We start from the raw sequence: 24,223 nt of genomic DNA, 5'->3' as shown, positions 1-24,223 counted from the left end.
GGTCACCCTTTTTAGAATTCATAAGCAGCATATAAACTTTTAATAAATTATTTAAAACACACTAATGGAGTTGTAAGCAGATATGAGTGTTTATTTATGTGTTTGTCAGCAACTATAACTCCTGTTGGCACTCATGAGTGGAGGCTGCTGTGTAAACAAATAATAAATGACAACATGAAAAAACACAGTTGTAATAATACGTCTTAATAGAAGAGGTTATAATTTTTGACAAACACTACATTTATAAACCCTCCAAATGTCCTCATAGCTGCATTAAAACTACATTATAATTTGATATAAACCATTTATAAAATGTTTGTATACTGTAATAAATACTAAATAGGAAGATTTATAAGTTACCCTTGTTGGTTACCCCGCAAGAATGTGCTTTGCATTAAAATATAAGTACAGTACAGTTATAAAGAAAGACATGTCCGTTATGATTATTATTAAATAACATGACAATGTATTTGCACATTAGAGAGGAAAGAAACTTTGCCCACATTCTTAAGTTGTGGACAAAAGACACAAGAAAACAAATCAACAAAAATTATCACAGAAATGGGCACTTCAGTGGTTGGGAATTTTTTTGCTACACAGTTAAAAACTCAAATCATCATCATGATAGTAAGTTACTGATTCACAGTGTTGTGGTAGCTTTTTAAAAAATTTGGCATTAACCTCGGCTCCCTGTTTTATGGGTGGCCCTATCCACTTATCACGCCAGCTACCTCTGTAATACCAACGACTGTCTATGTGTTTTATATGTTTATATGAATTTAAGGAAGGACACATGCTTTGCATGAGGCCAAAACATTTCATAGATATTAGAACAAATCAATGGAAAATATCTATTACCAATAATAAATAAGGGGTAATATAAACTTTATTTTTTTCCATTTAGGTGGGCAACAAAATAAGTGTGAGAACAGAAATGCAGTTAAATATTACAAATCCATTTTTTATTTTCAAACATTCTTAAAATACTAAAGATTGAAAAATCATATTTTACTTTATATACATCAAAAGTACTTCATTGCAGTGTGTAAGAAATTTACACTTAGACCTGCTTTGTTTCATAGTTCATGTGCCCATTCAAGTATCGTTCTCCTTCACACCTGCTGTGATTTTGGTCCCTGGTCTTCAGTCACTACATGTTCTTCAGCCCCTCTATGTGACTGATCAGCTCCTGCGGCAGTCCGAGGTCTGACACTACATCCACGCAGCGCTGCAGGAGGAGGTTTAGACCTTCACCTGAGCTGGAGGAGCAGTAGGTGGACCCTGAACAGTGCTTTTGTGGCTGGTGAGGAATGTCCAGGTCCATTTCTTCTCCTCTCTTGCAGCAGTCCGTCTCTTCACATCGCTCTCCACAACAGCCCCGATCTGCCGGCTCCACCTCCAGATCCTCCATGCTCTCAGAGACGTCGCTCACACTGGGAGGAGGATTCTCCAAAGCCTTCCTGATGCCATCTGTGATTTTGTCTTCATGCTCTGAAACCTGCTGCAGGAGCTCAGTCACAGAATCTGGGACGGGTTTTTCTGGATGCTCAATCTGGCACCAGCACCATATAGCACTGGGATGAGAGGCACAAAGAGGCAACAGTGTAAAACACAATGGCACAGAGAAGTGACTGGGAATGGCATCTGCTGGATAGAAAAGAGACTTCAATAATGGTCAGTACAAAAGAGACTCATGATGTTTCTGTGCGAGAAAGAGGCTGAAATCTTTCCAGGAGAATATCGCTTATATACGTTCTTTTTAGGGAGTTCAAAAACAGGGAAAGGCTGAGCAAAAACAATGAAATCACGTGCTACCTTTCCCCAAATATGGATTACATATTTTAAAAAAAAAAAAATCGAAAATCAATCAATCAATCAATCAAATCAATCAATCACATAATACCCCGTGCTGTTGATATTCATTAACTCTACAACTGTCCAGACCTAAAGCAAGACACTTGTCCAGTCTTTATCTTATTGACAGTTTCAAAACAGCAAACAAATTTAAAAGTCTGCTAGAGAGCAAAACACCCATCATGAAGGATAAGTTCAACATGGGTTCGTTTTCGGCTCAGAGAAGAGCAGTTCAAAACTATTTTTCTGCCTCTAGTTATAAATACAGGACTCAGTTTGACTCAGGAGACTTGTACACATATCAGTATTGCGATATGAGATGTTGTTTTTGGATTTAGTTTATTGACATACTGAGTGATGTTTCTTAAATTTTCTTTTCATGGTCAGTTATGCATCACCACACCACAATCCTTACTTACTCTTAAATCTGATTTATATTTTAATGTTTTCCTATTTCAGACTATATATTTTATTCAGGCAATTTTTTTTTTCTAAAAAAAAACATTTAACTTTAAAGATATCGTACTTTTTTTTTTTTTTTTTTTTTTAAAGGACAAAAAGCCTCTGTAGAAAAACACGTTTTTCAAAGTAAGGTACTGAAAAAAGGGTAATTTTGGTAGTGTAGTATCGAAAATTTTCAAATGATACCTAGCCCTGATCACATGATAAATGATCAACGGGATGAATAATACGATTGCTTACCTTGCGATTCCTTTGAGGCGGCCCACTGCCACAGTCTGAGCTGCTCCCTCCCGGAACCCCTGGTTGAAACCGGTCTGAAGCGAGGCCTCCTCCCCGGCATCGACTCCGTCTACGTAACCATCCTGTCCGTAACACCCACACCATCAGTTCGAGGGGGAGACACTGTCACACTAAACACAGCGCTTGTTAACATTATTACTGAGAGGGTTACGAGCGTGAGACGACGGGCTGGTTGTAACTACAGCTATTCACACGCTAAATTCAGCATTGGGAGGAAAAAATAGGAGCATTCAGAACGAGACATTTCCGGCGTGGTCCGCTACATTAGCTTTTACCCTGACTCGTTTCTTCATGTTGGAGGTCCACTCTTTACTCAGGAGGTTGAGGTCGTCCGCTTTCTCGTCGAAGACGTCCTCACCACCGCCCGACACAACTTTGACCCAAGACATCAGTAGTTCAAAGTTAAAAAAACACAAAAAAACCCGCTTTAAAGACGACTACTGATGTTTTTGTGGCATTAGAGCGACCAGCCCGTTAGCTCACCCTGCTGCGGAGGAAGCTAGCTAACCGACTGCGCGTCACCACTCTTAAAGGGACAATCCACCTTAAATGTATTTATTTATTTATTAGTTTGTTTGTTTGTTTATGTTTGGTTGACGTTCATTTTAAAGTTCAACTTCAATTACACTCATTTAAAAAGCATTTAGCTTTTTTTGTTCTTCACAACTTCCCTTTTAAGATGCACCTTAAACGAACACAGATAGCAGTTCCAGTGTGTCTGCTGGCGCTGCGTAATGAAATTATTAAATAAACTTTAAACATTGCTGCTGCCACCATAGAATGGAAATCAGGGCAACCAGACTTCTCTTTAAATTGGCCTAGTGTCAGTCCGATTAATGTGTTTTTACAACATCTTTTCTTCATCTTCATGCTTTGGTTTCACATCCACGGCTCTTTTAATCTTAATAATTTGAACGTTGTCCAGCTCAGGTAGAAAAGACACAGCCAAAATCTCACTGTAATCGTGGGTAAATACCATACCCATTATTGCAAAAGGAAGAGTGCATGTCCTTCAGTCTCTTTTCTCTTGCATGGATTTTGAAATTTGCCCAAAACGCTAAAATTCCCTGGGAAATGTTAATAAAAGAAACGTAACATTGATTAATGACCTATTCCAGTACCTGCTTAAGTGTCCACTTTACGCCTTAACACTTTAAATATGTAAATGAGATGTTTTGTTTTTATTTGTATTTTTTGTATTGTGTTATTATTTTACGTATTTGAGGACTAAATTGTGCAAAAGTGCAAAAAAAAAAATAAAAAAAAATTTGTTTTGGGGTGCACTTTCCTGTGTCCTTTAACGCACACTACTTCTGTGGTGTTGATGCGTGAAATGAGAAACTGAAAGCTGTGGTGCGTACTGCCATCTAGCGACATGACACACCCGACAGTGACGATGATAATAATAATAGTAGTAGTATTTTGTTTTATCCTGGAGGGGGCGCCAAAGCCTCACTGCAAAACCGACTGGTCCGCAAAGGTTCACTGCAGGACTCACAACCATCAAACATCCACAGCCACCAGAGTTGTGTTCACAGGTGATCAAGTCCCTCAACATACAGCCTAATCATTTCATCAGAGTTTTAGCTTTTCCACTCAAAATCATCACCACATCATCATCATCATCATTACATTCTTCCTCTAATGCCTTGTCTGATTTAGTTTTTGCCTCTTTGTGTCTTTTTGTGTCTGTCTTAGAGTCTGTTCTCAGCATCCTGATAACAACTTTGACCGATTCAAATGCGACTCCCGCTTCTTTCAATTTTTCTTAAAATAGAGGCACGAACTATATGGCTACACGGCGCATAAAACACACAATTGTTTTCCATTTTTGGTTGGCTTCAGATGCAAAGTTTTTAAAAAAATGCTCTTCTGCGGGAAAAAAAACTCTACAGTCACGATGCTAAGAAAACAAAAGTTAATGAGGTTTGGGAAGAAACACAGAATATATTCTGCATCACTGCTGTACAGTGAAGACTATGTTATTTCCATATTTGGTGATTTTTAGGTTTCTGGGCAAATTGAAGGATCAAACGTGAGTTCAGACAATTTCCCTTTGTCTAAAGCAATAAATGAATAAAAATTTAAAAACTCATTGAATTATCTTAAAAATACGCTGTCTCAAATTTTAAAACTGGGCTGTGTATTTTATTTTATGTAAAGATGATAATTAGGAGATTAGTTACTAAAAGTTCTTACATCATCTAAAAACAGTGTGTATATTTATATGTATATATATATATATATATATATATATATATATGTTCCATGGGTGTGGTATGTGTATTTATATGCCTATTTGATCAGTGTATCTTATAAATACTGGATAACTGATTTGCATTTAGCTAAATCAAATCAAATCAGATGTTAATTTTAGCCTCAGTTTTGGGTTGATTTTTAAAAAAATGATTGAGGCTTCTGAGAATGTGGAATTAAACACAACAACAAAAATAATGAAAAATACACAACAATGTTATTTTGCATATGCATTATGAATACACGTCCATGTTTTGGACAAGAAGCAAAAAGCCTTTTCAGTAAAAAAAAAAAAATGTTCCAGGCAAGGAATAAAAATGCATAAGGACCGAAATCTAGTGATTTAACATTACAGACAAATAAATTAATCCAACATGTTTCAGCCAGAAACATGTTAGAGTGTCAGAAATCATGTCTTGTGTTGTTTTTTTTTTCCATGAAACGCTTGAACATTCATACAAATGCAGCCTGAACGCTCCGGCTGTTCAAATCACTGTCCAATACATCTTTAAAGGTTCCTGTTTAAGTTTTCAAACAAGAAAATGTAATCTGTAATGACAAACACATTATTGACTCATCAATAATGCATCTCACTTTGCTTTTTCTCATTGTTGAGTGGGGAGAGGGAAAGAAAATCCCACTTGTTTTATTTTCAGATTTTCTCATTCTTCATGCCGTGCTTTATGGAAAACACAGGAGGGACCGGACAGCGGGCAAATGCATTTCACCTTAGTGGAATGCATTTGCAGCCGCCGGACAACAATGGCCTTGAGAATACCCGGAGGCCACGGTGGAGTTGTCTCTGTTCTGGAAATGGAGTCAGCCCGGCGGCCTCATTCACAGCAGCCACACCTTCAGTCCCCTCGCTCAAAGAGTCAAAACAACCAGCCGGGGCAATCACCTGACACATTTCCATCCAATTTCCACTGCAGAATGTGTTCATTTTCAGGCTAATGGCATGTCATTTTGCTGGAGCCTTTGGTCAAGAATTAATCCTGGAATCAAAACAGATTTTCCGGGGAGCAATCTTCCATCAAGTATTGATTTTTTTACACTCACAGAGCCTGTACTCCCTAATTTAACCTGACAGCCAGCAGCACAATGGACTGGGAGCACCTTGGCATCTCACAGAAGGAGCTCTCCTCCTCCTCCTTCTCTCCATGAAGTGAAAGGGAGATTGGGAAGGAAAAAAAAAAAACAACTCCCAGATGTATAAAACAAAAGAGCATTGCTTACAGAAAACACAGAGATAAAGCTTCCGCCTCTCTGTTTTACCTCTAATTATGTTTTCTAGTATGGTTCAAGTTGGGCAGGTAAGCCTGAGAGGGAAAAGGGAAGAGTGTTCTGGGGCCATCAGCTATCATTATGGGCCTGTTGACATCTCCCTGTCTTTGAGTGATTCTCATCTGTGATTTCCCCTGGCCATTTTCCACAGATGCACGAAGAGGGGTTTCATCACGGCCCCATAAAAAAGGCCCAAAGTGTCGTACAGGCTCTCACCAATAAGAAAGCAAAGATGTGTCCGACCTTGTCACTCCTCTGCCATCCATATCTGCTCTCTTGATGCCTTCAGATATGCAATCACCCCCTCTCTTCTCTCCCTCTCACTGTATGTGCTGTAAGTATACTATACCATATGTAGAGGTCAGCAGGATGAGAGGATGATGGAGGGCAGCGCCGGTTATTTTCCTCTGGCTCTTAAAGCTTCGATGACCCATGCGCGGGAGAGTTGCCCTTTGCCAAAAGGGTTTTCCACGCACTGCTTCCAAACTACCTGACAGGAGGGAAACTATTTCAGTTTTCATCTGCTGCTTTTAACTCATAATCATGCATTTTAGGCTAAATGTGGTGTGATATGGTCATATTTTAGATGGTTACCAGAGCTCCCCAGAACCATCATTTGTGGTCATTTTGCATCTTTTTCCATAGTCATTTGCGGGTTAACTTTAACTCTAAAGTTTTGTTTTTGTCCTTTGTTTTGGCGGATTCAGGTGATAATTCTCTAGGTTCATCACTATGAGCAACCCCACATTGTTATTTGATACGGTTAATAAAAAAAATAAGGATAATAGCCCCGTTAATGCTGCAAATGAAGAGAGAGTGGTTAAATCCTTTCCACAGATGTAATACAAAATACGACAGCATGCAGTACAAAATATTTTAGGAAAGGATCAGTTAAAAACTGTGGTGCATGCAGGTTCTGTTTCCTACTGTAAACTATATTTGAATTTGTTCAATTTGATGTACTTGAGTATTTCCATTTCACGCTTCTACTCTGCTATGACTCAGAGGGAAATGTTTTACTATTCACTCCACTACATTTATTCGACAGCTTCGGTTACTCTTACTACACAAATTAAGATTTTACATAGAAAATATATGATGAGCACTTTTACCTTTACTTGTGATGTGAGTATTTCTATATTACAGTATTGCTACTTTTACTTATCTAAAGGATGTGAATACCAGATTAGAACCATCTTCCTCTACCAATTAAGAGAAAAATGAACCAAAATACAATAAAGAAAACATCAAATCAGACTTGATATTATAAGATACCCAATATTAAAAGATTAAGATGCGAGTAACTTCTTGACTTCCCTACTTTAGACTGAGCCCATTATCTGGGGATGTGGGGAATTTAGCAACCTGAGAGAAGTTAGAGTATATATATATATTTGTTTATTTATTTTAAACTAACATAAAACAGGTATTTTTTGGCTGATTCCAGACTCAGTACATTTTAAGTTGACTACTTTTAGGCTGAATAAATAATTCAGCATTTCTGGACAAACAAACTGGACAAGCCCTGATACAGTGATAGAGTTGTTTCTACATATGGCAAAAATGCACCTTTTACGACTCGTGGCGCAAAGAAAAGCCATTTTTGGACGTAATGAATTGAGTGAAAAAAAGAAAAAATCTGTAATGACCTTAAGTCAAAAGGTAAAAGTAAAGAGGCCCTACCGTGCTCTCCCAAAAAGTCAGCGTACCCTTCTTTCAGCAGAGAGCAAAAAATACATAACTCTCCCTCTTTTCTGATCCCCACAGCCTCCACTAATAACTTTGCAAACAGTCCCTAAAATAGAGAATTCTTTTTTCCCAAAATCATTTGAAACTCATAACATCCACTTTCCTACAGGAGATTGACTGCTGGCATGAAAGTTAAGCACAAAATAAGTTAGTGGTAAAGTCAGGAGTTATTTTGAAATGATTTATTTGTGATAAAGGTTTAAAGGCTAGAAATAAGTTTGTTGATGGTGATGATTGTTTTTGTCGTGTCTTTGTCTTTCTTAATGTATGTATGTATATTGGATGTGAACTTTTAAGTATAGTGTTACTGATTATTGTCTTATATCTTAAACATTATAGAAATCTAAAGCATAGATTGTGTGAAGCAGGTTGGAAGCAGCGTGAGAAGGTCTCACAGACTAGCCCCACCTGTTTGGTCGTGATTCGTTTGGGAAAGATCCCTGCACAGAAACGCTGAGCTAAAACTGCTAGAAAACAGAGACATCACAGCCCAGAGACATGCGTTCAGAAACCGGGCTGCTCGAAAGTTAAATGGACTACGGGCCGATGCAATCAGATGCTCAAGTCAGACAGGTGTCTCTGTGAAGACCTGGGCTATTAACTCCTCTACCTGCAAATACTGCAATGGGTGTCACTGCTAATAATGCTGAAAAAAAAAAAATAAGACATAAAAAGAGACACAAAAGTGAAAACATAAGGGATCATATGCACGGCTGACCTCGATCGGATGTGAGGATTGGTAATTGCACCCCCAGAGGCATGTGGGTGTGCAGTAGTGCAAAGTGGGAGAAGCCTGAGCGGCTCGGGCTCCGCAGTCAGTGTACCAACATCTCAACCTTGAGGAGGAAGTGAAAACAAGAAGGCTGAGGAGCGGAGGGTGAGGGATATACAGACAGTTCATTTACCCAGAACATCAGCCCACCGCGCATTGTCTGAAAGATAAGGAAAGTGAATGCTTCACGCCTGATTGAAAACAAAGGCAGCAATTTAAAACCATCTGCATCTAACACATGCACTCTCTCCCTCCACCTCTCTGTTGCTGTGTCCTGACTGATATTGAAACACAATCCATTTGGAGCGTCGACATAGAACTAGAAATAGAAATAGAAATATAATATTTCTATCGTCCCTCTCTCTCCCTATTCAGGACAATTTCAGGTGGCTGCAGGTTAAACAGGAATGTTTTATTTCAACAAATCAGACAGTTGGCTGAGACCACAGTCTTCAATTTGATTCTGTTTAGAAAACAATACATATATAGATAGATGGAGGGACACAAAGAAAAGGACTTTAACTCCTTCTAGAGTAGACCTTAGCTGCTCCTGGTAGCCTCTGTGGCTTCATAAAAAAAAAAAAAAAGAAGATTCAGAGATCAAAACTCGTCTTTACAGGGGGATTGTCTTTACTAGAAACACCATACACCACAAAGCATTGGGTCCGAATCCTCAAACAAACTGTATACTACTCTGTGATCTCTGGTAAGTACCGTAAAGCAAAGAAGAAGAAGAAGACGGAGCTTGTCCGCTCATCTTTGAACAGTTTTTCTTGAAAATATGTATCTGATTTTACATTTCAACTCAAACTTCATGTGCGTCAGTTTCTCATCGTGATACTTTGTCTTATCAGTTTGCCAATCCCCTGTAAAGCACTTTAAACCGAACTATCTTCTGAAAGGGACACTGGCTATAACCTTAGTACTACTCAACATGTGAAAACAGGTTGTACAATGTCCTCTGCTTCGGAGGCGGTTCGTCGTGTTTGAGGCAAATGGCCCCGATGATGTCACAGTGATGCTATCAGGGTGATCTTAGCCTGGGATTGGACATCTGTAACAAAAAGCGTTCAAAACTGGCGGCTGTGAGTTTCAAAGGTGTGGGCGTGGGAGCGGAGCTTAAAGTGATGTCTTCCGTGTCTTTGTTGTGTCCAAGACCCAAAGTTAATCAGTTTACTGCAACATAATGCAAAAAAGAGAAGCAGTTAACCCTGCTACTTAAGAAGCTGGAACCCCACTGTGTCGCATTTCTTAATTATTAATAATTATTCAATAATAACAATTATTTTTTTGTCAATTGACTAACTGATTAATTGACTACTTGTTTCAGCTCTAAAAGAAAGGGAATCTCAACCTCTTTTTTTTTTTGAGTCTTCCTTTCACAAGTTCCACAACTTTCAAATCCCTGAAATACTAAAAATATAATTAATTTTCTTCTTATTTTAGCATACAGCACCTACTACATGCCTAACCCTAAAATGAGGATCCTTCCGCTCTTGTTCTTCCTGAAGTTTCTCCCTCTCTCCTGCAATTGTTTTTTTTTCTCTTTTGCATTTTCCTTTTCTAAGTTGAGAGTCTGAGGATGAAGGTTGGTCCTGTGCCGCGCAGACAAACTTTGGGGCTATGTAAATAAAAGTGGCATGAGTCAAAAGATGATTAGTGACCGGCCGTTTTCAGTGATCAGCAAGTGAATAAGTGTAGCTCGCATGCTGTAGGTTTGGATAATTTTACATTTGGGGCAGAATATTGTAAGCCACTCAGGACTGGCACTGTGACAGATGTTGATAATATAGGTCAGATTTGATCAAAACTTTAATAAAGTGGCTTCCTTTCTCCTTGTTTAAACAATGGATGTGGGTAAATTTCTTCAAATTTATTCAGGCAACAGTATCAAGAAGCTTTAGGAAGCTTAGGAGTATATTCAACTAGAGTTGTTAAATCAAGCATACTATAAACCTAAAATTGTGCACAAATGGGAACAAAACTTTTCAGTGTGATTCATTCTTACCAGATTCACATCCAAGAATGATTGATAAAAAGCTCAAACCGTGACATTTACTCCATAATATCTGTGCTAGGATTCCTTTTAACTGAGCTGTTCCCCTACATTCAAAAACAATGCTGTGCTGCTGCAGAGGGAGAATAGAAAGCAAACTTTTATCAGCAGCAGAATACAAACAGTTTGAGAAAACAGATATGGGTCAGGAGCTGCATCTGCACAATTACATTGTTAATGGCAGAGACAATGAGAAGTGGCGCGGATAGAAAACAAAAGAATATCAAATAACTTGCTGGGGCTGCACACACCTCACCCATCACCACTCAAAAATACATCCAGTGTTTTGAAATGAAGGGGGAGAGAGAGCTGAAAGGAAGACGAAAAAGCATCTTGAACATCAGTTTTCAGTCTAATGTTAATAATTTATCTTGTCTGTGCCTTTTATTATTATTTATTTATTTATTTACTACTTTCTTTTCAGCAGCCTGTCCGTTTTTCAAAGGCATCATGGATTGGAAAGCTGTATCAAACTTTTGAGTTTAGTTTCAAAAGGCTTTCTCCACATTTATTTATATATTTCTTCTTCTTTACACTTGTCTTGTTGTTATTTGGTGAGGCAAACACATGAAGCTTTGATGAGAAGCAAACCTGACATGTTTCTTCTCTACTGACCCCAAAGAAATCTAAATAAATTGCTAAATATTTTACGTAAGACTCTTTTTTGTAGACTGTTCTCTCATTAAGCACATCAAATAGCCAGTTAAATCCATTACAATAGGTCAAATGTCAAATAACTGTATAAAACCTTTAATATAGACGTTTGCACAGGATGATTTAACATTCACTTGGACATGACCTTGCAAAGAAAGAAAGTCAGGACAAGTCTGACTTTATTTGACGTTCTCAATAGCTGTTTATGTGTGTAGCTCGAAAGGATAAAAAGAGAAGTTAGCCATGTTTTCAGAATATTTGTACTGCATTTTACTGAAAGTTTCTAACTCCACAGTAGCCTTTACCTTATGCTGTATCTTTTTTAATGGAGCACAAAATATGAACTCAATTTTTCATGATTATGAATCAAACCGGATATGTCTATCTATCCTGCTCTAGAGAGAAAGAGAGGTACCCTAATCCAGAAACAGTGAAATTGATAAAAATAGCTTCAAGGCTTCAAGATGAGAGATATATAATATAATTAGGTCTTAATTATATACATAAAAATTAGTTGTTCTCTGCCATTGGACATTTTTTTGGGAAAAAATTATCTTCCACCAAAATGTGTTCTTTCACCTTTCTTGTCCATTTTTAACTAGTTTGAACTATGAAAATAAATGTAATTTTGAGTAAACTCTGAATCCATAGTTATAGGGATTGTATGTACCTCTTTTTTGTTGGTGTCTGTTTACTGCCCGTGTACAATATATTGAAATTAACAATAAATTAATTAATGATTTAATACATTTAAATTTGTGTGGCTTAATCACACCAAATTGTAGTCAAAAGCTGAGTTATTGCAACTCTGCTAAGTTAGCTTTAGCAGTAGTTAAGCCATTTTTTTCCTCATCATGATTGATCAAAAGCTGAGATTGCAGTTACTGCTACTGTGCTGAGCTAGTTAGCTTTAGCGGGGGTTTAAGTGTTTTTTTCTCCATCATAACTGAATTAAGCCTCTCTTTCCTTTATTTATGTGGAACAACAAACTGGATAATAAGACGTGTGTTCATCATATTTTTCAATTATTCATCATAGCTAGGAAAAAAATCAGTAACTGAATTTAGTATTTAGTTTTCAAGACTAGCCATGGTTATCTACTGGGCTAACATTTACCTAGCTTTAGCTGTAGCGGTATAGTTGTCCAGGTCTCTGCGACAATTTTACAGTATATATATATATATATATATATATATATATATATATATACACATTTATATGGCATAAATAATTTTCTATGGTAAAACAAATGCCAAAAATCATTGTATTGGGCTTTTTGGGGACAGTTTCTATCTTTAAAAAAAACAAAAACATTTCACTGAAAACAGGACACAAAATTCATGTCAAACAATTGTTTATTACTAATTATGGTACAAATCAATGTGACAGACTTGAAGCTTGTTTTTTTTTTTTAGAAATACACAAAGTGCTGCTTAACTGACCAAACAGATATTGCTCTATAGATTAAGTACAGTTTTCAGTCTATAAAAAAATTAAAACCAACCTCTGCAGGCTCTTCAGCTTTGGTTTCAAGTTCTCTGACTATTAACAAAACATCAAACCAGGTTGTCTGTGTTAGTAAAATTTCACAAACGTATTTAAAGGTGATTAACAAATCATCCTAATTGGGTTAAGAGCAACATTACTGTAATCTCCTTTTCCTCTACATGGGTCTACAGGTCTGTGAAAACTGAGGTGGATGTCACAACGAATGAGAACTAATGCAAACCAGTAATAAAAACAGATGGCCAGAGTCACATGTGGCTCAGGAAACCACTTCACAAAAATAAGACAATCATGTGTCACATAATAATAAATAAAACACAAGCCTCCCCCTCCACATAGAAGGTGAACATCAACGACACACAGTGCAGAGTAATCATTTGTCTTTTCTTCTGACCTGCTGCTGCTTGTACGGCATTTGTATGATTCTCACAAGAACAGTACTGAGGTAAACCTTGGATGAACTACTGTACACTTCTACTCTTCAGTTCTTTTATCTCAGATTTTAAAGATTGTCAACATCGTGAATCTATTTATCTGTACAATGTGCATAACTATAGAGCTTTGGTCCAGCATTGACGAGTTGAGCAGCAAAGGCATAACTCCTTTCTGTGTCTTCTTTTATTTTTTGGTTTTGGTTACAGCTTTATTGTTAAGCTTCACAACTGATCCACTGCTGCTTTTTCATATATTTATCTGATGGGTGTTGCAGACGTGTAGTAATTCTTGGCCCAAAATTTGCCTGGAGTTTTTTCTTTTTTTTTTTCTCTCTTGGGAGCAAAATAAAAATGCTTGAAATCTGTGGTTGTCAATGCAGTAAAAATATTATGAATCTTTGAAAACGAGTAAGTGCTGCTGTAGACGTCTAGACGAAAACGTAGTTAAAATGCTTGAATTTATAATCAAAATTATAGTTTAAAGTCTCTGCACACCAAAGAAAATGACAGTCTATAGTTGCCTTTCCTGCAAACCTAACCGATGTCCTTTATAACTAAGTTATGTGTTTCCTTCCATTTTCAGTGTGTGTGTGTTTGTGTGTGTGTGTGTGTGTGTGTGTGTGTTTGCGTTTTCCAGGCAGTGAAGATGACCACAGCAGTGCGCAGGGGACTGAAAGACTGAGATAACCAATGTGACATGGAAGGACAGATATCAAGCAAACACATGATTCTGAATAAATTGCATCAAATTTCACCTCACTTCAAATTAAGTTCACTTGTTCTGAAATGTGACACTTATTCTCAACATTCACCTCTTTCTTTTTTCTTTTTTTTCCCCCTTTTTTTTTGCTTTTCTTATGACGGTTTTTGTTAGAGCCAAATATTTATAGTGACTGTCTGGGAGGTTTTTTTTGCCCAGAATACTGACATTTCTGACAAGGTAATACCATATAAAATTAAAAGTGTCGTACAGTGATGGAAAGTCAATTACTAAACATAGCGTTGGACCGAAAATTACTTTCTATCGATGCAAATGATGATAAAAAATAAATACACAAGATATTCCAGAGAATCTGCTGAGATTAACCATTTTTTAACACTTTACTATAATAGAAATCAATTCATAGGTGAGAAAAAAAACACTCCATTAAAAATGCTGGTTGTAAAACCTGTAAACCTTCACTTAGCTGAGAGGGATGCAGAATATAAAGAAAACAACAATAGTTACCTTTTGCAGAAAAGCATATTTGAGTTGAAATATTCGGAATGAGCTCAGTTGTTTGGTCAGTGGCAACAGAGAGGCTTCAACAACACGTTTACTTAACTTTAGGGCATAATTAAAGGGTTTATTGTGTAAAAATATGCGTTATTTTCAGTGATATTAGCAAAATTCAGGTATTTATTTTACTTTTGGGCTGCCCGGTGAAATTTTTCTTAGCCAAGTCTTTAAATAATCCTTCTTCATGTGGGTTGAAACATGCAGAGGCAAATTTGCTTTAAAAAAACACATTTTTAGAAATTACATCAGACACTGTTGTAGCTGTTTGACATGACAGTGTTTTTTTTTTTTTTTGTTAAACTTGACCCACAGAGTAAAACATCTTAGAAAAAGGGGGGGGGGGGGGGGCATGTTAACAAATAAATAAAAAGGTAAAATCTTCTCCAGTCCTTGAGCTGAATGTTTATGTGTTCTTTGGCTATCAGGCTTTGGCAACAGAATGACACAGTAGCTCAAAACAAAGCTGCAGCAGACTTGACAGACACTGAAACCCCTCCTCATCATCGCCAGCATCATCATCATCATGAAAGAGTCCTTAATTTAATCTCCATCCGTCCGTCCTTAGAAACAATCTCATGAGATTATTGATAAATACCTGTAAAAGTTGTACAAAGTTACACTGTGACTGAAAATATTTGCAGATGAAACACAAATCGGAGGCAAACAACATTATTATGCAATTGTTTAACAGTAAAGGTAATTTTTTTTTTTGTCCAAAAGAGAACTTTATCAGTGTGATTTCAATTTGAAGACAGCAGTTTTCTTTTTTTTTGTTTTAGATATTTACATACAAACAATGAAGAAAAAAGTAAGCGAGACGAAGATAAAATGTATACTCAACCTCACACATATAGCTTAGATTTGCCAGTACAAATGTAAAAATTTAGAGCACATTTACATTACAAAATTATTCTTAGTACTCAGATGCAACAGACTTTGGTAAATAGTGTTTTGATTTGGTATGATCTCTTTACTAAATCCCTCCTCGTGGGAACCAAAATTTGGGCGATAGTCTGGTCTGTAAGGCCAGAATCTAAAACTCTTTGAAACAGCACACCATATGTTTTTACATAATTCTCAGATATTAATCTCTTTTTTCTTCTTTTTGGTTTCGCAAAGGTCATTAACATAACTGTGGTAATCACACTGACAACACATAGTTTTTGTTTGCGAACTCATGACTGTCCATCCAGGTGACTCAGAACATTTTTCAGTTCTCATTTCAAGATGAGTTCATCCACCTCTGTTGTTTTTAATGGCTGCCACTTTTCCACTCCACTTTTTTTTGTTGGAGGGCTCGTTCATTTCGGGAGCTCCTCTAGAGAATCAGTGAGGGGGTCCATTGGTGCAGCCGCGCCGAGTTCGGGCTGTTTCAAACGCTTTATTGTGTTTTTCAAGGCTTGCCTCTTGTTGCAGAACCAGACACGCACCACCTCCCTGTCATAGTTCAGTTTCTCTGCTATTTCCGTCATTTCCTGTCCAGAGGGGTGTGTGTTCTTCTCAAAGTGGCTGTTGAGGATCTCGAGCGCCTGCGGGGTGAAAGAGGTCCTCCGCTTGCGTTTTTTGGAAGGCTCGCTGCCGATAAACTCAGTCAGGTTCTGCATGCCGGATCGGTGGCGGGCTTCAGCCTCGGCCATCCAGCGCTCCAGAACGGGCTTAATCTTCTGGGCGCTTTTAGGGGTGATGTCCAACTTCTCAAACCTGGCAGGATATAAAAGGCCAGGGTTCAGTTTGCCTGTCAGACTGCTACCTATAGTGTTCTCTTGGGCTTCCTGTGGTAGGAAAAAGTGGCTTCTCAGGATGGTGTGTCTGGGGAGAATTGAGAAAAAAGAATCTTACTTAGGTGCCCTGCCAGAACAAGGGATAAGCTGCCTGCCTTTTAGTCTCCTCACCCAGAATGCCACAGGGACTGAGACTAGCATCCAGGTACACATCCGAGCCAAACTCCTCTGTATTCTGTACCTGGACACACCTCAGCTGCAGCAGCTGGAGGTGATGGTTGCCAGTGGTTTGTTAATTTTCTGGAGGAGGCTGAGGCTCTCTGTCCCAATTTGGCAATAGTGGAGCAAGGAGATATTGCCAATAGCTAAAATCAGGTCCAGCTGAACCAAACACATGCCAAACATCTAACTAAATGTTTTAAATAATGTACTTCAAAATTAAATCAACAGAAAAACAAAACAGGAATTACTGTCAAATATCCCATTTCTTTCCCTTAGGTGATAAAACAAACAAAAAAAACACACTAATGCATGAAGTTAAATATGGCACCATCATTTATTTACTAAAAGAGGTTGAATTATTAATCAAAATGTACATTTAATACATTTTTCAAACTTTCTTTTATCTTCTAACAACCTCTCATTTTATATTTAATAAGAATACATTTACACACTCTAACTCTGAAACTTCCTGCAACTTTAGGGCTGCGTGACGCATAATTCTGACTTCACAAAGACTGCATTTTATCAAGTCACAGTAAGAATGGAGAACGTAGCTTTTACTAAAAACACTGCTAGTTGGCAGCCCAGTGACTCTGCCAGGTGCTTCTGCCTGTGATATAAAAAGATACTGTATATGGCATGTGAATTAGATATAATGATGATGATGTTAGGTCTTGAAAGGATACCTCTCACACCTGTAATGCTCGTATTATTTGGTGGGTTGTGCTTTTGCTAAGTATTGAGGGAAAGGAGAGAGTTTCACCCAAACGGAACAAAGACCTCTCCGGATTTTAACGCCAACATCTAATTCAGTTTAAACGGTTTTATGGCATGTATCCAAATGATTTGAAACGATTCAAGTGATTTCTTTCAGTTCACATAACATCAACACACTTGACAACTTTGACACTTGGATCATTTGGAAAGTTGCTGTAAATATAAACTGAATGGCTGTATGACAACATAGAGAGAGACCAGAAATAAGCTCAGACACCACCCTGACAGGTAACACCAGGTGGCTTTCTTTCCTTATTTCATAGTCAACTCAGCAACCGAAAACATTGTAAAGAAAGACACGGAGAAGACAAGCGACACAAGTCATCAGTTAGACTCCAACCAGTGATGTAGCAGTTACTTAAACCCCTTCATTATGTAGACATCTAGGCTGTATAGACGTCCCATTACAATAGGTGTTTTATGAAAGGAGCATATCAGGACTAAATCCAGTTCAGATACATTGAAGGGAATTTGTCTGAAACTGCCCAATATTCCAACACGCAATCAAAAACCAGGGCTTACTATCAGAAGCAACTCATTTCTCACACGCCCTTTAGAGCTTTACTTGCTGATATTCTTTATCAATACATTATTTGTGATTTGTCTAATTAGTGTGTCTGTGTTTGATTGTGTGACTGACTTGACTTACATATATATCTAATTTGTTCTCATGTCTCTTTTGCAAAGGATTCTTGAGCCCAGTGGCTTTACTTAAGTTATAAGGCTGCTGAATTTAATCATAGTTATATTTATGTTTCTTATTAGCTGATTATGAAGTTAAAGTTCTTGTCAGGTTCACTCATACTGGTTCAAATGTTTGTTTTTAATGAGTTACGTTATGAGCACCACAACTTACAGAGTGTATAATGGTGCACAAAAATACACACTCCAGCCATGTGAAACACAAATTAGTGAATTATTAACTAACTGCTCCGTCTGTTTCTAGACACTTAATTAGTTTATCCTGGAAAAATATCTACTAAAAAACATATATAAAGAGCATTTAAAAACATACTATGTCTATCAATAGAGGGAAATTTGAATTCTTTTCACAGCTGATTTTTAAGATCTGAATAACCAGACCTTATTAAATCAATGAACTCCGATGAGTTGACTGGATGTGTTTATGGGACAAACAGGAGTCTGGCGTGTGTGTGGATGCTTTTAGTAAAATAAGCTCTGAACTTGTGTTTCTGATGGAAAGACAGCAGAGAGCTAGAAGCAAGCTCTGCTCTCTGTGGAACAAACAATGCACACAAGACATTTTTAATGGCGAGGTGAGCTGCTACAGACAACAACAGTGAGGGTGAGATGCCCAAGCGTGCAAGGACTTTTTTCTACACCTCTATGGTGAATTCTTACTTGTCGACAGGCGGTATTATTTATAACCCTGTCCTCCTCCTAAACAGTGGAAAGAGAAAAGCCCCATACTGCAGGGAATACATTAGTAAATACGAAGAGTCGCCAGAGACAGAACATTTCATGGATCAACAGGAACTGCTGATACTAAAATGAGTTGAGAGCTGCTCAGCTGGGGTATGCACTCCCTCCTCTAGTGCATCAGAACAAGGGAGAAATGGCCCTCAATGCACCTCCAGCCTCTCTGGCTCTTCTCAAAGGTACCATAGGAGCTCTGCTTAGATGTGCTGTATGTTTAGACCTGATACAGTTTGCCTGAGGGTCTACGGTCATGAACCAGAGTTTTAAGCAATTCAGAGAGAACTATCTGAGAGGTACTTAAGATCAGGGCTGGATGATGTGACCTAAAATCTCAATCCGGATAAATGTTCAGATTTATGGTATTTTCATTTTAATATCAGAATTGGATTGTGAAACGTTTATTGTAACCTGCAATAAACGTTTGTAACCTGAAAGGCTGGGTACAATACTTTTTTAGGCACCGACTGAAATGTGTCTCGAGCACCAAGTATTGAAAACCGTCAGCTAGGTACGGCGATATAATGATGTATACAGTGAGACAATATACGAGGTCAACTGTTAAATATTTTGGCATACAGTATATATTGTGGCATCTATCCTTTTACTATCTCTGGATGTATTAGACTATTGTGGGCAATACTGAAAATCAATGCACAAGATTGTTTTATGGCATTGTTTTTTGATATGGCTTTGAAAACAATGAGATGAAGTACTTTGATTTGTCAGGTGTCACTGGAATAATCCAAAAACATTTTCTCAATTTAATTTTCCAACCCTGTATTTTAATAACGATGTATGTTGATATAATGGTATAAATTAGATATACGCTCACCCCTAGTGTTGGGTACCAAACGTTGGTGTCAAACGCTTTGTCACATTCTTAGTAAGATCTCATTTACTTTGTTCTCTCAGTCGTTGATTACATATTTCCCAGTTTAAATATTACTGCTCATTTTAGACTGTATTTTATCAAGTTTACGTTCTTGTAAGGCTGCTGTATTTTGAGAAAAAATTGCACTGATCTATTTGAAAAGACTGGCTTCTTGTGTTTCCTAGAGAAAGGAGTTTGTAATTCCTCAATGTGAGGTTTGGAAAAAAGTATTGATTTCAGGAATTGTATAGGCAACAATTTTGAAAAAATTTAGAATTGTCTGTAGGATTTTGATAATGTGAGTAATTCAATAAAGTTGGTTTATTGTTCAGCCCTACATAGGGCTACTGATGAAATGGGGCTATCTTTATGTTTTTATCAGCTGGCTGTGTATTCATAGTTGATTATTTAGTTATAATTCTGGTCATGTTTATTTATGCTGGGCCAAATGTGTTTTCTTAATGATTAAACTAATGAGGACAGCAATCTCAGACTTTATAATTGTGCACTGCATTCTAAGGAGTGTAAATCACTAATTAAAGTGAGTTATGTTTTCTATCTTAAATCATGTAATTAAAATGATAAATGGGATTACCACGCTTTAATTTTAATCAAATTATTTTCTTTCTGAATATTTTTGTATTCAAATCAGGTAAAGCAAGCCAAACTAGAGCCAAAAAAGGACAGACTGGCACATCATTGGTTTGATGATGCACCCATGTAATGCCTGTGCCTGTTTAGATAAACTAATAAAGTGCCTGGAAATATACTGAGCAATGGAAGGAGACAAGATGGAAGCATCTGTCAATGTCTGTTCACTGTCTGGGGTCAGAGCTGGAGCCCTTGAGCTACTGCGACATCCCGTTTCTCCTCAAACTTCATGTCTGTGTTGATGTTAACTAAACTAAAGCATGAGAAGGTTGCCCTTCTACTTAAAACACATCAGGATGTCATGTCCAGTGTCATACAAACAAAGAAAATCTTCTTAACAGCCCACAGAGAGTTTATTTTTTAACCTAATGGCTTTTAATGTATATTATAAATATTTGAATTATACCTGGCTGTAAATATTTCATGTGTGATTTCAAGACTTTAAACATTAGTCAAAGATGGCTGGGCCTCATAAGAACCCCGGCGCCTGTACGGTTTCACATTTTATTGGCTGTTTGATGTTGATGTGATGAAATTTTTAAAAGTGCGAGGCAGCGCTGTGTCACATAAACAGTACCGGTCATGAGCAAAGTACATGCATTGCAGAGGGACATTAAAATTAATACAGGAATTTTACTGAAAACTGAGGAGAATACTTGATGCTAAACAGACTACAACTGTGTTTGGTTCTGTGTGTTTTTAGCAAAGAAAAGTTGTCAAAATATATCCTCTAATTTAACACTAACTTGCATTTGTTGACACTTTAGTTAATTTCACACTTTAAATATTTTTTAAATGGAGTATAAATGTTTACACTGTTTAGTTCTCTTAAAAAATTTATATTTGGACATGATGTAGCCCAATTATTCTGCCTGGAAAGGGACATGTGGCTCATTTGGCATCTTCATGCAAAATGTTAGTGAAGTGGAACAACAGGAGGGATGAAACACTGATTGTCTGATTGTCCCATGAATATATAATGCACCATTTATGACTAAACTGTCCTCGTGGCAACAGTAAAACATGGCAATCTTATTAACAGATCATGCCGTCAAGCTCTCTTATGTTCAGGCGGAGTGAAAGGCAACGGGCCTTAGTAATTATTAAATGCCTTAAGTGCTTCGTGTAATACTCTTGTATGTATTTTGCATAAGTAACACGAGGCTGTCATGTCAGCGGGTGAGAAGGAAGAGAAGAAGAAGGGTAAGTACAGACATGAGAGCTTTCATTTGTAAGGGTGGTGATAGTCAGTTTTGCATTTTAATATCTTAATAATGTCTGTTAAAATGTGGAATGAAAAATAGATGGCAGTTATGAGCACCAGACAGCTCACTGAGGCGGCACAACTTCACCTGCTTCCATTTGACACAATCAGGACATACTGATTAGATATAATGAACCGTTTATTGTTAGATTTTTTTCCTCCTTTGTTTGTCCTTACCTGCAGATGGCAGACTGACTGTACGCCGGCCCCTCAGCAGCGCTGAGCGCCTGGCCCACCTGAGTCTGTGTCAGGCCCAGGGACAGCCGGCGGATCTTGAATGCTTTGGCGAATTCACGAATCTCCTCCAGGTTGACCCCGTCCACCTCGCTGGGGGCAGTCTGCGGGTCTACAATACAACACACACATCTTATTTTATTAGCCCTCTGCTCCTCCGCTTAACTCATTTTCCAGAGTGAATGAAGCAAACATTCAGCCATATGAGATCATGATCGTCTCTAAACAACTTTGAAAAAATAGTCCTGGTCTGGGTCAGAACTTATTATTTTTTCTTTGCCCTCGTGCTGTAAACTACATGTATCTGAGGGATGTTTTGAGGAATAAATTCATCTGAGGTATGAATACAGGCATGTCATGGCTCTGACTTGCCAGTGTAAATCTTTAATCCCACATACAAAAGCATATGGACAAAACAACATGACACAGAGCTTGTTATTTCAATACACAGATAGATCTGGAGCAGATAGATATTGTAGTGCTATAGTCTTCTGTATGAATACGCACATATTCTGAGGCTAGTTCTCTCAGATAAACATTAAAGAGTGTATAAAGACATTATTTCATCCGTCTGACCCTTAGCAAAGACAGCTCAGGCCTTCAAACCAGCAGCGAGCCTCATACACAAACGATAACCAGCTCCAGTCTAACAGAAACACTCTGTAAAACAAAAGGAATGCTCTTTGCGAATCTCCGCAGTTCAGCAGATCTGAAAAGCTTCACTGAAGCATTTTGAAGAATTTCCCTTCTAATAAAAAGTGATTTCACATTGTACATCAATGTCAGGTGCCCTGGCATCCTGCTTACTAAAGCAAAGTTTGTGCCGCTGAATTATTCATCTTGGTCATTATCAATGAATTATTAAAGGAATCCTCCAAGCGTATTTAAGCAAAAATCTATGGGGCTGCCATCTCGTTGTGCCTCATAAGTGACGTGTAGCATATGCGGCATGTTCCTGACGTGTGAACACTTGGAAGATGAGGGACTAGAGACTCCAAGCTGACTGAAACGGGAGGGATGAGCACTCACAACTTCAGGTCCCATCATCTCCACAATGATGAGCATCTCTTCATCATTCCCACTGGAGGCTATTTACTTAGTGGTTTGAAAGACTAATGGTTGTCTAGAGCAGCACTTCTCAACTGGTGTAGCCTCTGGACCCATATTTATCTTTAGACATTTAGTCACAAAACAAACATGATTTACGATTTAAACCTCTTCTAATTTATTTTTGCAATAATGAATGGTGGAGTAAAGCTTCTACAAAACACAGAATAGTGCATAAAAGGTTTACAATACACAACAATACACTAATAAGCTTAATAATTACTACAGGACAATACTAAGTTAAACACCAGCTTTTGTTTGCTAAAAGGGAAATGAGAAATAAAATGTTCCCTTAATGAATTACAGACAAGACTCATGCTATTATGTGCCGGTACTTAATTGCACATAATGCAAAAAAAGTTTCTGTCTTCTGTCTGTCTTAAACTTAAGCTAAAAAATTATTTGTTTTTCTTTTTGCTTAAATGATCATAATCCACCAAAAGTTGACTAAATTTGTGGTGTGTCCCAGGGCAAGAAAAAGCATAATTCCATTTTAAAATCCCCCCCTCCAACTTCTACTTTAGGTTTTTGAAATTAGCTAGTTGGAGGAAGCAGACACAAGGGACCTTTCAACTTGCTGGGCAGATGTGTTTCTTGGAGTGGCTATAATTTACATTTTTAAAAATAATAACAATGTAGCAGATAACACTGTGAAATCAGTGTGAAAGGGGTCGCTCGTAGTGATGTACCTGCAGAGAATTATCACCTGAATCTGCAGCTCCCGTCTGCTTTAAAGAGCTTTATAGTGAGTTTCAGATCATTGTTTAGCTGGCTGGCCTGTGAGTTTACTGTTTTGGTTCACTCTCACTGCTCTCATAGTTTTGTTTCAGAGAAGAAGCCACTGTACTCTACCTGCTCAGCACCAAACAGCAGACAGACACAGTTAAGAGAGTAGCTGGTGAACATAGTGGAGTAATTAGCAGCTAAAGACACAGATACTTCATTTTGGAGTTTGTTGCGTCTAAAAACAGAGCTAAATGAGACAAACAGTTGACCAGAAACACAACTCCAATTTAATGACAATGTTGCTCTGTAACTGCCAGATGTGTAAATAAGCAAGTTTTTGCTAACAAGTTTACCATATGAACTTAAAATCTGTCGGTGTTGTGCTCATAATTTGTTTCTGCTGCCCCCAAATGGCCAAAAAATGGTTTAAGAATGTGGTCATGCAGTGCAGATTGCATTTGCAGCTGGCTGAGATTTGATTGCAATGTGAGCCAGACCACAGATGTGATCTGGCTGATCCGATTGCATTCCAATCACAAGGTGCTCTGCATGAATTTACACCTGTATTAACATGTGTTCTTCCTAATCCAGATCAGATATCCAG

At 37.8% G+C, this 24,223-nt stretch overlaps 2 protein-coding genes across 2 annotated transcripts in view; both read right to left on the bottom strand.

The window, feature by feature from the left end:
• Positions 1-940: 940 nt before the first annotated feature.
• otulina (OTU deubiquitinase with linear linkage specificity a) lies at positions 941-3,149 on the bottom strand. The gene is made up of 3 exons (XM_040126350.1): positions 2,892-3,149; positions 2,557-2,678; positions 941-1,574 (listed from the first exon to the last, which is right to left on the bottom strand). Exons 1-3 carry the CDS (start codon positions 3,003-3,005, stop codon positions 1,151-1,153), a joined length of 660 nt encoding a protein of 219 aa, XP_039982284.1. The 5' UTR covers positions 3,006-3,149; the 3' UTR covers positions 941-1,150.
• A 12,393-nt stretch (positions 3,150-15,542) lies between these two features.
• pou6f2 (POU class 6 homeobox 2) overlaps positions 15,543-24,223 on the bottom strand; it is a 69,438-nt gene continuing 60,757 nt past the window's right edge. The window contains exons 8-9 of the mRNA XM_040127323.1: positions 21,730-21,898; positions 15,543-16,415 (exon numbers count right to left, since the gene is read on the bottom strand). Of these exons, the coding sequence (XP_039983257.1) occupies positions 15,908-16,415; positions 21,730-21,898 (677 nt within the window). The 3' untranslated portion in view covers positions 15,543-15,907. The remainder of the gene's footprint in view (positions 16,416-21,729; positions 21,899-24,223) is intronic.

Source organism: Xiphias gladius, chromosome 5, assembly GCF_016859285.1.
Source record: "Xiphias gladius isolate SHS-SW01 ecotype Sanya breed wild chromosome 5, ASM1685928v1, whole genome shotgun sequence".
Lineage (NCBI taxonomy): Eukaryota > Metazoa > Chordata > Actinopteri > Istiophoriformes > Xiphiidae > Xiphias > Xiphias gladius.
This window is presented reverse-complemented; position numbering and strand designations above follow the sequence as displayed.

Bases quoted from the DNA above. Each gene is read 5' to 3' on its own strand.
- otulina (XM_040126350.1), bottom strand. From the start codon at position 3,005: ATGTCTTGGGTCAAAGTTGTGTCGGGCGGTGGTGAGGACGTCTTCGAC. The intron at 2,679-2,891 runs GTAAAAGCTAAT...TGTTACGGACAG, and splicing joins ACATGAAGAAACGAGTCAGG to GATGGTTACGTAGACGGAGT. The intron at 1,575-2,556 runs GTAAGCAATCGT...CTCTCATCCCAG, and splicing joins CGCCTCAAAGGAATCGCAAG to TGCTATATGGTGCTGGTGCC.